The following is a 17814-nucleotide window of genomic DNA, read 5'->3' as shown; positions in this document are numbered from 1 at the left end:
AGCTTAGCTTTGGAATGAAAATTGTATTAAATTGGAGGGTATTCTTTAAGATGACATGATTGGAGGTAGTTACCTTATGATATTGCTAGAGCTTAAGACTTTTAAATATAGTTAATTTTATTACCATTGAAGGAAAGTAGAATTTTCATTACTTGTACTATATTTATTTCTTAAATTATAGGTAACTCTTGGGTCTACCCATTAACTTTAAAACACCAGCTTACTGGCTGCTATCGCATTCGATTTAGTGTCGTCTTTGTTGCTTATCTGCGGTGGCTTTCTTTCAGCAGACCCCAGAGTCGGACAGATCCACCTCTTTGGCTGTCTCTTTCGGCCCCCATCGGGCCCTCTCTCTCGCTCCAGGGAGACGCCTTGGGAGCGTGTGTCATCGCAGTTAAGTGGCGCGGCAAAGAGTTAATCTCGTCGATAATTATAATTTATGGCTCGCTGTGTGTTCACCTTCTTCAAAAGTGCTCCAACTAAGCCTGGATGCAGTTCAGTTTCTTTTCTTCTCCATGCCTGAATCCGATTCCGCTCCTCATCGTCTTTACTGTACTTCATCATAATCATAATTTTAATTGGAGTTTCGGCATAAAGGAAAAATCGACGCATGGTTCTGTTGTTTATTTATTTATTATTTTTTCTTTTTTGCTTCTGCCGTCAAACTGACAATATTTATGATTTAGATTGCTCATTGTAATTGATCATTGTCTGTGGCGATCATAAACTATGGGTTCCACTATGGGCCACTGTAGGGAAAGTGTGTAGAGTGTGTGTTTATGGTGCGCCCAATTATGTCAATCACAGTTATGGGCTACTGCGCTTTTTCGTTGGACTAGCATGCCCTGGCCACTTTTATGGGCCACTCTCACCTACATAGATACTGGAACTTCCATTATATCTATATCGTAATTTATCAAATTGATAAGGGCGAGGGAGTAGGCGGTGGCGGTGGCGGCGATAGCGTCTCCATAGTGTCTGGAGGTGGAATGATCAATGGGCGCCTATGATCCTTAATCTCAGCCACATTAACTCAATTTGCGTGATAAATAATAAGCGACCAAGCAGCTCGGGCATTCAAGCAAATCGTCTGCCCAAGAACAATCATAATTTATCAGTTTTAACCAAGGCACAGTGGAATAAAAGAAGGACTTTATAATAATTCTATAAAAACTTAAGAGTAAAGGGTAGTGGTAGAGGAGGATCTCTACTAATTATTATCAATTAATAAACACATATCTTTTGCTATCTCCAGTCATAGATGTCTCATACCACTGTTGATTCGAAGCCTAGACGGAATGTATCTATTTAAAGACCTTCTCAACGGCCTCCACCTCTCAGCGGTTCCACATCCATTTCCACCTCGACCCCAACCCGACCCACCGCCCCTTTTCTTTCGAATGCGAACAGGCCCAGAGCACTTAATCATGCGAGACTTGTTGCAGATTAACTCATTACTTAACACTTTTCCACCGGCGAGGACGCCGACGACTCCGACTGCTCCGGCTGACGGATGTTGATGAGCATAATTGTGTGGCCACAGCGTAAATCGGAAAGGCCGGCTAAACTATGGAGATGAAGACGACAACACCTACAAATCAGCCACGGACTCGGAGTGGAATGGATTCGAATGAAGGCACTGAGAAAAAAATATAGAGCGTTCTAAATCAAATAGTAGTTCCACCTATAAAGAAACTGGTGCCTTTTCACTTCTTTAAAAATCAATAAAATTAATTTGGCTTATAAATTCCATTCCAACATCTAATATATCTTCTCCCAGTGCATTTCCCTGTGGGGGCGTGCCCATCGACATCGATTTGGATTGCTGCTGCTGCTGCGTGTGCTGGGAAAAATGTTTCAAAAATTGATGTTCACCTTCTGCCATGTTTGCCAACCCTCCTTAAACGTCAAGGGGGGGAACTCCTCCTAATGACTCGGAATATGTTTTGTTGCATTTGTGGCATTAACATTCCTCTGCAGCCAAAAACATCTTAAACACATTATTGCGCAAAATGGGCTTAAGTAGAACTCAACCGAGTAAGTAGCTCGACAATGTCACTGGGAACTGACTATGTGTGGTTGCTGACTATGGTTCTTGGATTCTGACTTGGATTCCGGGAGGCTTTGAGGGTATTTTGGGGTTAATTATACAGGCGAAGATGCTGTGTGGAATTAATATTAATGATGTGCGATGAAATCGACCCAAAACTGAGATTCATTTGCATAAGGAAGTGCATATCTGAGATGAATGCGTCAATTGAGACGAATTGGAAATAAGGAAGCATGCAGATGATGATTTTATAAGGGCTGGGAAGTTGTTTCCTTAAAGTCATTTTCATTATTTAAACCATCAGGCAGGTTGTCAAGAACATGTTTACCCAATAAAATTAATTGTATTGATACAATGACGGATACACATTTTATTATTCCGTGTTCATATTTTTGAGTTGAATTATTCAAACCCCCGAAAGTTGCTCCACCTTGATATATTTATTTATTGCACCTCAATTTTTCAACAGTGTGTACTTTTCGTTTATTATTTATTGAATTCATAATTCACAGTAGTTTCAATTCCGAAGGCTGAGTCCATGTGGCTTCTGGCCAAAAGTTACTAGCATTAATTGAACAAAACTCTCACGCACACATCGAGTACATAAAATGCGGCTGACAGACGTCAAAATGGAGAAATGCGTAGATAACTACTGAGAAATCAAAGCGAATCACTCCACTCCCTAGAACCCTCAGCTCTCACCCTCTCGAGGATATTTCATTTCATTTGTTTTTGGGAATTTTTCCGGCATCGCCTGCATTTTGCCGACTGTTCGAAGCCATAACCAATTATTTACCAACACTCTCGTGTCCCAGCACATCCTGAACAATCGGAAACGCAGTCAAGAATGCAGGACTTCAACCCCCTGCTCCTGTTCCTGTCTCTGTCCCTGTTCCTGCCACAGTTTCCGTGGTCATTGCACGTAATTACAGACATTTTTGCCAACAATTGTGCTACAAATTTAATGGCTTTTCTACCTGGATGGCAGAAACCAAATTGCATATGCAAAAAGCAAAATTTATGACTGACACCTTTGTGAAATCTTTTTCCGATTTTGTGGTTTTGTCCGGTTCAGTGATCATTCGAAAGATTTCGATCTATCTCACCCTGCCTGTCCCAAGTCCCTCCCCGATCTAAATGGCCTGTAAGGATTGAAGAACTTTGGCCAAGTGAAGCTCAGCATTGGTAATCCTTTAATGGCCAACTATAAATGCATAAAGCTCAGGGGTCCTCTGATAAATTTCCACTCATTATTCCCTCTGAATTCCTATTCCATTGTGTGGCACGATGACTGAGAGCTCACATTTGTTGTGGCAGCTAAGTGGAGGATGAAAATAAGCAGATATCCCTGGATGTGGTCTATTCCAAAAGTGTTCAAAAGAATAGACTTAAAGTCTTTATGGATCTAAGTTTTAGCCTCGTGTAAAGCTAATTTTTATTTTTATAATTCTTATTACTTAACCTATTTCCCACATCTCGAGTCGGCTCATCGTCTTATCCAACACCATCCCATGCATCTGTAAGATACACCAAAGAGTATCTTTTCTTCTCGTTGTTGACTTGCTAATGAAAGCAAATGCATATGATTAATTACAAGGGAGTCTCTCCCTGTGACAGCAACAACAAATGAGCATTTTTATGTTGTCCCTGCCTCTGCCTTTGCCTCTGGGGCACCCCCGATCCTCGTGCCCCTTTTAAAAATAACATCAAAGCAAACAAAGGCCAGTGAAAATATGAACTGCAAACGGCAAGCGATTTGGGGATGCAAGATGCGAGATGCAAGAGGCCAGAGTCTGTAGGGAAAATCGGAAAGTGTGGAAAAACCGAAAAGTCAGATGAAAATCTTGGCGACAGTTGAGTAGTTGTTGTTGTCCTCTTGTTTTTGTTGTTATTATCGCTTTTGGGGAGAAGATCGCCATCATTGGCATGGAGCATGGACCCAACTTGTTTCCAGCCACAGCCACAGCCTCGTCTCGGGCTCCGTCTCCGTCTTCATTTGAGGACTGTCTGGCTGACAGGCGACTCCACGTTTGACGTTTGACAGTCGACACTGTCCAGGAAACCTCAGGGGATGGAGTCAAGGTGCAACGTTTTCCTGGAGATGGCAGCGTGAAAACTATATTGGATAAATAATTTAAGTTATAAAGTATTTGTTCACTTAGTCTATAGTAATATTAATGAATACATATATTCTGGGAAAATCATTTAATTACCTGTCGCAGTTGTCCCCTCGAGATGCCAATCAATTTCTGGCGTGAGTCACGCTCCCATTCCAACAAATATGTAGACGACACTTTTGCTTCCTTCTCAGCATTTTATTTTTACCTTTTTTTTTGTCAGCGGCTGCCAAATTCCGATGGCGAGATGTCGAGTGGAGAGATGGGCGATGGTGAGATGGCTGCATGCAAATTGCAAATTGCAAGGGGGCCAACGCACAAATCGAGTTGTCGTAAAATTAGCACTTAATGCTTTAATTAATTACTGAGACGTGCGATGCGGGAATCGAGCTGAAGTTGTTGCCGATTGTCGTTGTGTCTGATTGTTGTTGCTTGTTGGTTGTTGTGTGCGGGACATTTAATGCATTTCGCATTTATTTATGGCCATTGGATGCGCGTAACTCAACGATTCCAACTTCCCCAACCACATCCCAGTATCGCAACGCCTCCTGCCTGCTGTCTCATGTTCGGCCACGTCAAGTGTCAGGCCATTTCCCCAGAAATGCAGCGAATACAAAAATACCCGTAATACAAAAATTCATTGGCCATCTCACGCAAATATTTCACACTTTCACAAAAGGGCAATTCCTTCAGCCACCTCTCTCGCCTCGCCTTTTTCATTCTTTTGCTGCACAGTTGTCTTATGAATGGAGTGTCTTGGCCACGAGTTGTTGTTTTGTTTCGGGATCACAGGGTTCCGAAATATATTACGGTTGCAGTTTTATTTGGGGATGGATATATTTGTATAGTCTCTTATCTGCGAAGTTGAACAAGATGCAATTTGGTCAACTGAAAGCCTCATGTTTGACCTAAAAAGAGGTGTTTTTGGTTTGTTAATTTAATCAGAAGAATAATTTCTACATAAAGTGGAGGCTAAGATCCAGAATTAATTTTTTAGGTAACTCTTCTCGAAAAATAAACAAAATTTCGAAAAATATTTTTACTTAAGGGGTTTGATGTAGATTGATGGAGAAACTTTCTACAAATCGTTTAAGGTATTCCGCTTAAGAATCGGATGGAAATTGGGGAAGATATAGCCATCGCTAGGGGCCATATTGTCCTTCCGTGCATTTCTTGATACTTTTGAGGGGGATACCCCAGGATTTTTGAGAAAAAATCTGAAAGATATTTCCTTCTTGGATTTTGATGCAGAATGATGGAGAATCGATCCACAAATCGTTTAAGCTATTCCGCTCAAGAATAGGATAAAAATGGCAATGATATATGTATCGCAGTCGCCCACTTTCGTTCATCATGCCAAAATCATGATGTTACCCCTTTCAAAATCTGCTAAAAATGGCTTAAATTTCTGTTTTCCAGATTTTGATTGCGAATGATAATACTCAAATATCCAAGTTCGGGAAGGTGTGGCATTCACTGATCAGACCAATATTAATTGTGTTATGGCACATTCCTTTAAATGAGTATGGGGCGTATACTTAATATGTACATGTAAGCTGTGATTGAATATAACGCATACGCTCCGAATCTTTTTTATTTTATTTCCAAAAATATTAACTATATTTTGTAAGAGTTCGAAGAAGAATGATCTCCTAAATCATAAATAGAGCTCCTTTAAGAAATGTGCCTTAGAAATCAACTAAAAGTTTCAAAAAATTTTATAATTCTTAATGAAACAAGGAATAACATTTCAACTGAGCAATCACTTGATTAATGCGTATGAGTGATATGCCCTTTGTCAGCGACCGAGGCCGCGCCCCTTTTGGCCGTGACTTAATGAATGACCGCATGAATGAATGATGGATGAATTGATAAAGGCAAATGGCGAAATTGTGTATTTGTTTGGCTATTGTGCGGTGGTCCACTCATCTCCGGTATGGAAAGCAGGTTCCGTCTTATCTCTGGCTTGTCTTGACCCCAAGTTATTGTCAACATTGTCGATGTCGATACGGTGTGGTTGCAGTTGTTGGTGTGTGCGGATGCCAAGACATGTGATTCATTCATTTGCCACAGTAATGCCACCAAAACACAATTTATCTGGCTTGGGGGACTTAGCCGGGGGCTCTCAGACAGCGAGACAGACAGGGAACAGATACAAGCCGCATCCGCACCCACCGAAAATCCTTTTCGGCCACTTGACTCATTAGGCGGGTATTGATACCAGGCCGACTGCATCATCATCATCATCGGCAATGGAATTATCGTCATTGTGCGAAAGTATCATCATTGGCAGCCGTTGGATCTTCTGGTGTTTGCATGATTTGCATTAATTTGGCAAATGTTGTCGATACCGGACCGTCGCCGATAAGCGCTGACATGGCCAGATCCATTTGGTCATTAATTAGCCCACCAGCTTTCTTCCTCCACCTCCGTTCTGGCCCACATGAAAGCCATGACATTGCATAATAAATTACCAATTCATTTCGGATTTTGCACGTTCTTCTCCGGCGACTGCTGTCGTCGTTTCTCCAGCTTTTGGCTGTCCGCTGGGTTACACATTTGATGTGCTTTCTTTACAAAAAAACAAAACCAATTCATATAAATCAGAGAAAACCGTTACCACTTTACTGTTCAACAAGTAAAAGGCTTTTCAGGTGATTCCGGTTCTATTAAAAATTCATCAATTGAGTGCCTCATGTGAACTGCATACATTTTCATTGGAAGGAGCATCCGCTTGATTTGCAAATCAGTCTCTTAATAGCGGAAAAGCATTAATAGACCTATAATTAAATATTTATACCAAGTACGGTGCAATTGGTTGACCAAAAACCGTCCTAAATTAAAGCTAATTTGTGTGTCTGCCTAAAAAACCAGCCACTGGCAATGAAAATAAACGATCTCCGGGAATGAAATTAATGCTGCCCAATCGAATAAAACAAATTGTGATTCATTAGAATAACAAGAAGTAGCGCATTCACTGCAATCGCCGACTATGTCAAGTTAATCGGGAGGGAGAAGAGAACAGAATTTTTGCTAATTAAAGTTAATATTGACAAATGATGGGGCGTTGGCGAATGGACAATGCCAAGATGTCATGTGGCCCCCAGACTCCGTCCCTTTTTCAGTTTCCGTTGCGCCAAGTGTTGACATATCTATGGCTCTTGGATGTTACAGAGCAATGGGTATTACACTGAGAGAAAATTAGACTTCCTTGCCATGGAAGGAACTATCTTGTACATTAGTAGTTTGAAATAATTATCTCCCAGTGTATGGGGCATCGTGTCGATGTTGCCGCCTCCGCTGTCGCCGGCGAATGTTGAACGTCGAATCATGTCGATGTCGCTCGCGTTCAGATGCGAACGTAAATGATGCATGTTTAATTGCCGGCGCATAAATTAAATTTTTGGACACTCTGGGGCGAGAGTGGGTGAGACCAGTTCCAGCCCCACATTTGCATTGTTCATGGAGTGCTGGGAGGTCCCAGTACACATATACCGATGGCCTAATCAGTGGGTTTTTCGGATTGGTCTGGCGGGCTTTTAAGCTGACAGATCGGAGCTTGGCGGCATCATCATAAAATTCGGCAAAACACGCGATGAGTTCACAAAAGTTAAAATCTTTATAAGCTGCTAAAATTTAAATAAACCAACACTTTAGTATAATAATAACTGAAGCTAAGAGTGTTTGTTTTCAAGAAAATTTCCAAATATTTAATGATTAATTGTGTTTTAGAATGCATCCAAAAGAATCTATTTGGTATTTCAGCACCTAACCATATATTCCAGCTGATGTTTTAGGGCCATAACATATGTGAGGAAAATGCACTGAAAACCCCTGAAAAATGCATTGCAATTGACACTCGAAGGCCTCTTTAATTGTTGTTTATTATTTTGCCAAATTAGCACGTCGTTGGGTGAGAGAAAAACATAAAGTTTCTGGGATGAAACGTAGAGTGAGGAAGGCACTTCAAAGGGTGTCCGTGGAACTCCGCTAATGGCCGCTAAAGGGCGATCGGCCTGCCCAGATATGTGGCATAAATCATAAAATAAAATGCCAGGGAGAGAAGTATAAACAATTTTCACTTTTTGGGCAAATGCAAATAGAAACGAGACAGCCACCGAAAGAAGTTTTCCGAAAAATGTAAAAAGAAAACATTTCTGTGCAGCGACGAGCGCCGAGAAGCATCCAAGTGGGTGGCAACTGAATTAATTTCAGACTCCGCCCCACCCCCACTTTGCGCTGCTTTCATCAATTTTATTATTTTTCTTCGTTTTTGGGATTTTATGTTTGCGTGTCGAGCAGAGCGACGCAAAATAAATAAAAACTTTAAGTACTTTTCGAAATTTGTTGTTGTGTAATCTTAAGTAGTGCGGCGTGCACACTCATAAACACTCACACAGATTCATTCAAACACTCGCACGAGCACTCAGACTCGCACTCACTGTGAATCAGAGACTCATCGGCTGGCAAGCGGGAAAGCACAGTCAGTCGCGTCTGTATGTTGACACATTAATGCAATTAGTTTTTGGGTCGCTAATTTTATAGTTCTCCTTCAAAGGAGGCTTCAACTTTTATTTTAAAACTTGCAGCTGTTCCTGAGACTCATCTCTGAGTATCAAATATTAAAAAGGAAAAACATGTCCCGCTGTTTTCTTTAAATATAAAATACAAAGAGATAATGTGCATTAATTTTATGAAATTATAAACGCTAAAGTTTCAATATACCGTGGAAATAAAATACTCTAGATGGGCCGGGGGATCACCCACTGGAAAAATCAACCTCTGGCCATTGTTGCCACGCAAACACAATTTATAAAACTCTCGATTGCAATTATCCTGCGCAGTTTGTTATTCCCCGATTATGAACCCCCGACAGCGGCCGTGCCAAACCAAATTACATGGATCGCAACAAAAGAACGGACCCAATTCTGGGCCATAATTTATGGGATGTATGCTCTAAAAAAAAATAGAGAGAGAGAAATGGGACACTGTGCCAACCCATTTCCGCAGTGCGCAGAAGGCTAATCAACATGGAACAACCCTCGGAAAAAACCGAATGCTAAAAAATTGAAGAACCACCCGGGGCGCTTTTCGAAATGCTCAGCATCCCGGGCCGAGTTGTAATCCCAGCTGTAATTTTGACGCTGATCCCGCAACTCTTAAATCATGTTTCTATTTATGTTGTCGCAGGAGATTTGCGTGTTTCACTTCCTCTCTCTCCAAATATTCAATAAAATACCAAATGAATTTCCCTATAAGACTTCGGCTAGGAGAGGTGTTGGTAAGCCGGCTTAGGGATAAAGCCGGACTTTACTTTTGGCACTCTTCGGCGGAACTGGTTCTCAAGGGCGGTTTTTTATTTAATGGAACCCTCCCCTTTTCCGTCTCGATCGATCATCTATTTTAATTAGCAACAGCGTGTCGATGGCATTCACAAACTATCAATTTCACTCACCACCACCCTTCATCGTCTTCGTCTATTTACATAAGTTCGAATCAGTCGTGACGAATCCTGGAGTGCCTTTTCCAGTCCGACGACGTCCTCCAAAAAGAGGCGTGTCTCCGGCTGAGAGCTCACTTCGATATGGTTTTGTCACTGCCATTGACGGACCGAGTCCTTTTCGCTTTCCAATCACCCGAGAAGATCCTGCGACAGCTGCTCAAGTGTGTGGTCTGCAATTGATAAATGTGAAAAGTAGTGCATATGGGTTTCAACCAAAGTAGGGGTGTACCACTGGGAAATAATATCCACTCACCGGGCACTAGGTCCTTCGGTTTTAGATGGTTGGAGAGCTGTGGGAAATGGTAATAATCTGAAGGACTTGCAAGCCGAAATGGGTTGCCATCCAGCATATTTTATATCGCATTATTCTATGTACAATGTAACTGATGTTTTTAGAAGTGGTTTCAAAATATCCCCCTCCCCCTGATGCATTCCATCAACCATCTTTCAATCATCGGCCCCATTGATCCATAGAATGATTCATCGGTCGCCGCTGGACGCACTCCGAAGGCACTCCACAGGATTAACCTCTTCCATGACATCATGTTGGGTTCCCGATGATGAGTTTCAATTTTAGGTTGAGTTGGGTTGGGCTTTGGAGATCAATTCTGAGTAATTATTGATCATATTGTTATCCACTCAAATGAGCCCGAAAAGACTTTTCAATTAATGTGTCTCTCGCCTCAACTCAACCACTTTTTTGTGGTGTTTTGTTTTTCGAGACGAAGCAAACGCTGTTTTGTTTATCATGGTCTTGGCCTGGCTTGGACCCTGCCCTACTCCTCCTGGTGTGGTTTGGCTTGGTTTGTTGCCATTCCTGCTGCTGCTGCTTCTGTTATTGCATTTTGTAAAGTAAACATTAAACATGCCAAGTGCTGCTGTCGCCCGTTTGCCACCCACAAATTACACACATACTGCTGGATACTACTGAGGGGCGGTGGCACACACAGCTGCACATTATGCAAATATTTACTTTGCGTTGATGAGGCTGATGAACAGGACACCGATGACGACGGACCGACCATTGATGAAGCCACTCGTGGCCCGTTGGCAGAAAAAATAAAGGCCTCGCCCGGACGGATGGCTGGCTGGGTGGGTGGTGAATGGCAAAAAGTGCTGCACAAATAATGTCATACGGCTGCCTCATTTGCCTCATTCAATCCACCGCCAGGCCACCCACTCCTTTTCGTCCTTATAGCCTTAAAGCCACCACCCCGCAAGGACAACCCCTTGGCAACCTGCTGCTTTCGATTGCGATGCGTTTTATCCTGCCTGGAGTTACTACTAATTGAGAGGGTATATGGGTTTTAAATTCAAAAGAGTTTAAAAAATATTCTTTATCCTTTAAGGGGTAGCCTCATAGTCCTTTGATTCTTTTCAAAACTTTCCACTTGTTTCCCTGCTAACTGAGGCAGTTTCTCAAACTGCTGTTGGCATAAAATTCAAAATTAAAATCGCAACAAGACGACATATGTATGCAGGACTTAACGGGGTGGTCCTGCATTTACAGTATGAGGGGGTAGCGGTGGGAGGTGTCGAGGGTTACTTTCGAAAAGTAATTATTTCAAGCAAAGACAAGGCGCCAGGGGTTTTCGCTCATTCTTTATCCAATTTTTTTTTGCTGCAGCTGTCACTTTGGTTTGACATTTCGCTGGCATTAGTTGAGAATTCTCTATTTCTCTCGATTCTCTCACCTTTTTCACTTTCCTTGTTTACATGGACAATAATTATAAAATTTACGTTGCTTTGTAATTGTTAAAATAAATCAATGTCAATGCAATCCATCTCGGGCCAACCCTCTCGTCCTCCCGAGGACGAGTCCTGAGGGGGTTGCTCCTGCCGGCTCCTGAGTTTTTGTTTCGATTTAATTGCTTGTTAAAGTTGAATTGTGCTGCGATTGCACGTTGCACTCTGAATGCTGTAGCCGAGCTGCAGCAGGAACTTAATGATGCAGGAATTTGCTGACTTGCCGGAACAGTCAGTGGCGTGGAAAAGGGGCCAGGCTTCCCACTTTCCTCGCTTTTCGTATTTGCCTATTTGATTGCTACCAAATCAACTTTGACTTGGCCCGGACTCGGTGCAGACAATTTGCTGGCGGCATATGAGGACAATAAATTACAGAAATCATCCCAAGGAAAATGATGTATTTTTTGGAAGAGAAGAGATCTTTGCATTCCGCTCGGACAAAAGCACCCAAAATGGGGGCTTCATTAAACGCTGAACTCGAGCCGAGAGCCAAACCAAATTGCTGCCCGAAAATGATGATGATTTTCGCCACTACTTTCATTTATTTATATTGCAATTGCTGGGCCGGGCTGGGAAAGCTGGGCTGGTGGAGCAGGGGACAGACATTTGAAGTATTAAATAATTTGGCGCCATTGTGTTCACACTACAACCAAAGCATTTGTGTATTTTCAAATTATTTCTCCATTTTCTGCACAAACATGCACAGAAATGGAAAAAATGGAAGTTGCTGCAAAACAAGGCAAAAAGGCAGAGTTGAGAGTGGAAACTGGTACAAGGCATTGTCGTGGTGGCTTTCAAAGACATCCTTAAATAAGGACTTTGTCAAGCATTTGAAGGGTATTACAGACTAATCAGAGAGTTTGTCTATCCATTTATTTAGAAGGGAATTTAGGGGCTATGGAACGAAAAAAGAACAGCTTGAGTTTCCTTTCAAAAAACTTTTTTGAAGAATCTTCAGATAAGCAGTACCTTGAAAGGTCATAAAAACTTCGAGTTTGTCCCTATTTTGTGTGTTTTCCATGTCATTTATGTAGTTTGTCTGGATTATTTGCCGTTTGAATCTTGCAATTGTGCAACCATGTCTGGATGTTTGCATGCAATGACAAAAGAATGATGATAATAATGATGCTGCTGTTGCCAACCAACCTCCATTGGCGTGTTTTTATTTCTAGCATGCATTCATCCAGTGGCAGTAGTGCCAGCCCTCCAGATTGCCGCCCCGGCATATCGGCCCTTGTCGTCTAGAATAAACAACGTAATTGCGAGTTTGTGTGGGCGACACAACAGCAACATCAACTAGAACACCAGCAACATTGGAGCAGCAACAACAGCAAGAGCAACTGCTGCCACCACAGGAAAATGAAAAATACATCTAAGCTGGCGACAAATAATTCCAAATGGGAAAGTATCTTAGACATCGATGCTATGGCGACACCAAGAAAGAGATGCTCATTTAACCAGGCGGTCCTATCCTCGGCATCTATCATAAATGTCAGCTGCTTTACGATCGGTTGCCCTTTGACTGTTTCTGCGGCAGTTGTTGCTGTTGTTTGAGGCGCTTCAAAAGAAGGCCGGAAAGGCCTCTGATGCATGCAACTTATACAAACATACTGGGAACAACGGCCGAGCACGCATACAACAATAAAATTTATAGCATGCCGTGTATAAAACGGCACGCGGCTCATTCCCGGAACACATGTTGCATCTCCTCCAAGAGGCCATCGAATGTTTGCAGGGGGGACACAATGGAGGGCACACTGATATGCACACTGGGCAGGAAATTAGTCCGAAGGGAAGAATGGGGATTACTTAAGAAATACCCAACTTATAAGCCTGATTAAAAAGGGTAGTTTTCTGCAATAAGTTGCAACATCAGTCAGTGAAACATGCAACATGGATATATATATTCTCATATTATATGATGATAGTCTTTGTTTTTCTGGCTCTGATAAGTTTGAGAATCTATTCATGATTTTTTAAGATATTTTTCTGCCTTGAAACTATTTCAAAAACTATTGTATTTCGGAATTTTTGAAGTTCTCCTACTTGAAACCTTTGGACACTGTAGCTTGCCGCTGTATGACATGTACCAAGCATTGTTTACTTCATAATTTGTTTTTGCGTTGTTGGTTTAATCTTTTCTGTTTCGACCACAGAAAAACCTTTCATTTTTTCCAGCTTATTTTTTGTCTTTTAGCTGGCTTGGCACCGCCGCTCGGTTTACGAGCCTATCTGCCGGATTGCTGTTTGCTCTCCGCCGCCGTGTGGGTCACATTTTATTTTCGCTATTCTTCTTCCGCCGGCATTGCCTGTCATTTCCACCAAAAACACAAAAAAAAGCCAGAGAATATAAACATTGTTTTTTGTGCCTTGGTTGGGCAATTAAACTGCAGTTTGGTTGTTAAACATTTATGCCATGCTCTCGACTCTTTGGCTGTCTTGGCTTTCTGGCTGAGTGATTTGTTGTTGTATACAATACCCTGTACAATGTGCAAATGGGCGGCCTGAATGGCCAGAGGGGGCGTGGCCAATGGGAAACAACTATGTTGTACGACCAGTGATCAAGTTGTCAACATTTTTACCCTCCGTTTATAAGCCACTCTACTGGTTTTAAAATTGCATGTACAAATTCAATTTGAATTGTTGGCAAATTTCATTTGGAACGTAATGGCTTCTGTTCCATGATAAGAGTGAGAGGGGGGCTGGCAAATGAAGAGGATTCAGTCTGGAGAGATGCTATGGCGACGGGGTGGGACAGCTGGCCACCATAACGGATATCCGGCTAATGCGATCCTTTGCCATTTCTGGTTCCGGTGTACGCTTGCGCACCATTTTCGCAACACTCGTACTCGAGTACTTCGTTCTGCTCAAAAATGTTACCGAAAATAAACTGTGAAAAATGTGAAAATCTACACTGAAAAAAAAAGAGTAATTAATATTTAAATGGCATGTAATTTTGGCATGTGATTTACTCATTACTTTCTTACTATTTTCTTATAGTCTTAGTCCTTAAGAAAACTTCCCTTAAATCCCTTTTTTATGGCTACACTTTCATTTCTCACTGTGTACTTGCATGTCCACTGCCCCTATTTCACACGGGTCAGCGGGTCAGCAGCGGTCCCCCTGTCCTTTCCAGGGATTACACGAAATAATGGCGCATAAATCCGGCAGCGGGAATAGCAATGGCAACTGCAATTCAATGGCCACTGATTGCCTGCTTGCCGCATTTTCCGCGGCCAAGGGTCCTTGTGGAAAAGTGTCCTTGGAGTGCCACGGGGGTGGAATAGAATTGACCAAGGGATGACAATGGAAATAGTGCCATATAGGTGATCATGGATGCGTAATTGTTTATTGGTTTTGCGTTAAGAATTTGTTGCCCAAAAAAACTGTGATTGTTTTTCACAATATGGGTCGATGACTTGGATGGGAGATAGGGGAGACAGATCTGTATAGGAACCACAGGGGGCAATAAGGAATATTATAATGAATTACCTAATCATAGAATCCATAATCTCTTATTCTTTGAATTCTCTCTAAACCTTGAAGCCGAAAGTTTTGATTTAAAGCCAAGCATAAGTTTTCCGACTGCCACTGCAGCAGGCTAATTTGTGATTTTAATTTGGTTTATTGCCGCATAGACAGCATAGAGAGTTGCCAAAAAATAATGCCAAAAAGCGAGAAGCCATAGAAATATGCGGAGGAATAGCCGCAGACAGACGAAAGGCTTTTTGGAGAATTTTCCTCTATTTTTCTTTGTTGGTTGGGAGGAAAATGTTGCAGCTGCTTTGAAGAGCCGCCAACCAACCCAGCAGCGGTGTCTAACCCTCTTCTCTAACCCCTGATGCCCTCCCCCGGCGAGTGTGCGACAATCTCTGAAATTCAAGAGGTTGCCGCATGTTGCAAAATGTCACCGTCGCAGTTTTAGTTGCCAAGGTCGCGTGTGGCACGTGATGTGAAAAATGAGTGCACACGGCGATCGGATCACAACATAATCTGGCCCTGAACTAAGGTTATCACTTTGGTAAATACTGTATCTGCTGTCCTGCCTTCCCTATGGATCGAATATCAATCAATTGGCTGGCAGTGTCACACGAGACTCTTCCTAATCACCCAGAAGATGTTCAACACATTTTGCAAATTGCGTTCAGTTTTCAAATGGTGGGAATCGAACATCGAAATGGGATTCGAGTACCTCGGGGGTTGCTTGAAAATAAAGGGAATAATTAGAATTTTCAACATTATATTTCCTTGTTCTCCGGCCAGACTTGTGAAGGTTATCAGCTGTATCTCAGTTCTCTTTTGCGATAAGGAACTGTTTTAGAAATAATAAAAAATTATATATTTTCGAAAGCTTAGAAGGGGACAACTAGCACCAATTATCGTATCATGTTTCGGATTGGATCAATTTTCAATAAAAATAATACAATACAGACTAAATCCCATAATAACATTTTATTTTTAAAACAAAGTTTTTAATATTGATAATAGAAATAAGAAGTATATATAAAAAATTTTGTTATCACGAGTACTCATGACTCATCATGAGGTACTCTCTTAAATCCTCTGTTCATCATTATAAGCATATTAATTCATGCTTAGTTTTCTGATGCCATCAGAGCTGTTCACATCGGATTTAAGTGGAGGCATAAATATGAAAAAATTCATACTTTTGCTGTTAGTGATATTTTTCGGCAACGTCAGCACTACGGGCGCACATCAAAAACGTAGAGAGGAATATGAAAGAGTTTCTCAAGAAATAGAACAGGAAATTATAGCCAAGGACGTCGAATTAGAGAAACTAGATTTCCAAATAAAAGAAACAGAAGCAAATATGAATAATAATTTTATGTCCATGATTGATAAAGTTCTAAATGAAGATTCTACAAAAATTTCAGATCAGGAAGAAAAACTAAAACAACTAGAGGCGTTAAAATCAGAAAATATAAGTCTTAAACACAAATGTGACAATTTAGAATCAATTCTAGGGGCGGAAGAAAATGAAAAACAAAAATTAAATGATCATATTAAAAGACTTGAGAATGATAAAAAAATAATAATACAAAACTATGAGAATATCGAAAACAGTAGGCGCCAATACCTTTTTTGGTACTCATAGTTAAATGTATTAAAATTTTATCTAAAACTCTGCTACAAGTCGAAACATCAATCTCAGCAGCAATGAAAACCGATCCACAATCAAGAAGATGCCCATACAGGAACGGACAGTCCCAGGTTCCACCCAATTAAAGGCAGCGGCCATATGGATGAATGGAAAGCAAAATAACATAAATGATACGCTCGCACTGTAACAAAAATAAATAAGAGAAAAGATATGTATTTTGTTCATTTTTTTATAGCTAGACCATAAAAGCCACACACATACAACGCAATCCCCGGGACCCCTGGATTAAATCAAGATGATACCATCATATCCGACCAGAAAAAGCCACTTGGTGACACTGACGTGACGTGTGGTCGGCTCAGTGAGGAATCTTGGGCAGAGCTGGGAATCTGGATCTGTATCGAAATGGGAGTCAGACTCAAAACTCCATGGCTCTGAGTTATGAAACACTTTCAGCATTCGAAAGCCGGGGGCTGTGTGGAGAAAACTCCGAGCTGAGAGGAAAAAGTCGTGCAATAAATAAAACACTTTAAAAGTGCACTTAAGATAACAACAAAGGCCAAACAACTGGGAAGTCAAAAAACGAGACCCAAGAAGTGTGAGATGAGATGCGTTATGTACTCTGTATAATATAATATGTGGGTCAACTAAAAGCAAACTAGTTGTCTTGGCGTTTTCATAGGGATGGATGGATATTCCAGAAAAAAGACATCAACCACCAGTTTCAATGCCAGACAGAATCAATAAATTGCAGAAAATACTGTCATTGTTTTTCAGCAGAGGTATACAACAGATAGATATTACTTCCAGGTGATTTGCTGTGTGTGTCCATGGCTTACACTCCAGTGAGTTTCAGTCGAGAAGCAAAACAGGAGCATATTTTCCGAGTGCACCGAAGCCGACCAGGCCCGGCCGACCCAGCCGAATCGAACCTGGAGTCGCTATCCCAAAAATACGTACCTATACCGGGCGCACTTACGCCTGACTGACTTTTTCACACGTTCTCGGACATCCTTGGCTTGGGGTTCGGGGCCTGGGCTTCAGGCCCGGAGTTTGGCACTGGTCCCGAAACTCCAGCCAGCCCCCGGGCCAGAGTCAGGGCTGGGGTCATAAAGCAAATTACCCAGGTCGTGGCTTCGGATACATATGGTTTCCTTTCGGGCCAGGAGCAGGCAGACGACGGCAGGAGGGGCTCACCCAAAAATAGCTGTCAATTGGGCAATGCCAAAAGTTCTCCTGGGCACGTTTTACGCTTCTCAGTGGAATCAAGGCAGGC

At 41.8% G+C, this 17814-nt stretch overlaps 1 protein-coding gene and 1 long non-coding RNA gene across 2 annotated transcripts; both read left to right on the top strand.

The window, feature by feature from the left end:
- Positions 1–1867: 1867 nt before the first annotated feature.
- Positions 1868–2045, top strand: LOC26515248. Its single transcript, XM_032451685.1, is given in 3 exon segments — positions 1868–1912; positions 1915–1999; positions 2002–2045. Coding segments are annotated over 3 exon segments (174 nt in total).
- Positions 2046–15983: 13938 nt separating this feature from the next.
- Positions 15984–17299, top strand: LOC116654952. Its single transcript, XR_004310114.2, has 2 exons — positions 15984–16721; positions 16774–17299. It is a non-coding gene; the product is annotated as an uncharacterized LOC116654952 (long non-coding RNA).
- Positions 17300–17814: the final 515 nt, after the last annotated feature.

The sequence above is a fragment of the Drosophila ananassae genome, chromosome 3R, assembly GCF_017639315.1.
Source record: "Drosophila ananassae strain 14024-0371.13 chromosome 3R, ASM1763931v2, whole genome shotgun sequence".
Classification (NCBI taxonomy): Eukaryota; Metazoa; Arthropoda; class Insecta; order Diptera; family Drosophilidae; genus Drosophila; species Drosophila ananassae.
Note: the sequence above shows the minus strand (reverse complement) of the source record. Positions and strands in the feature narration are given on the sequence as shown.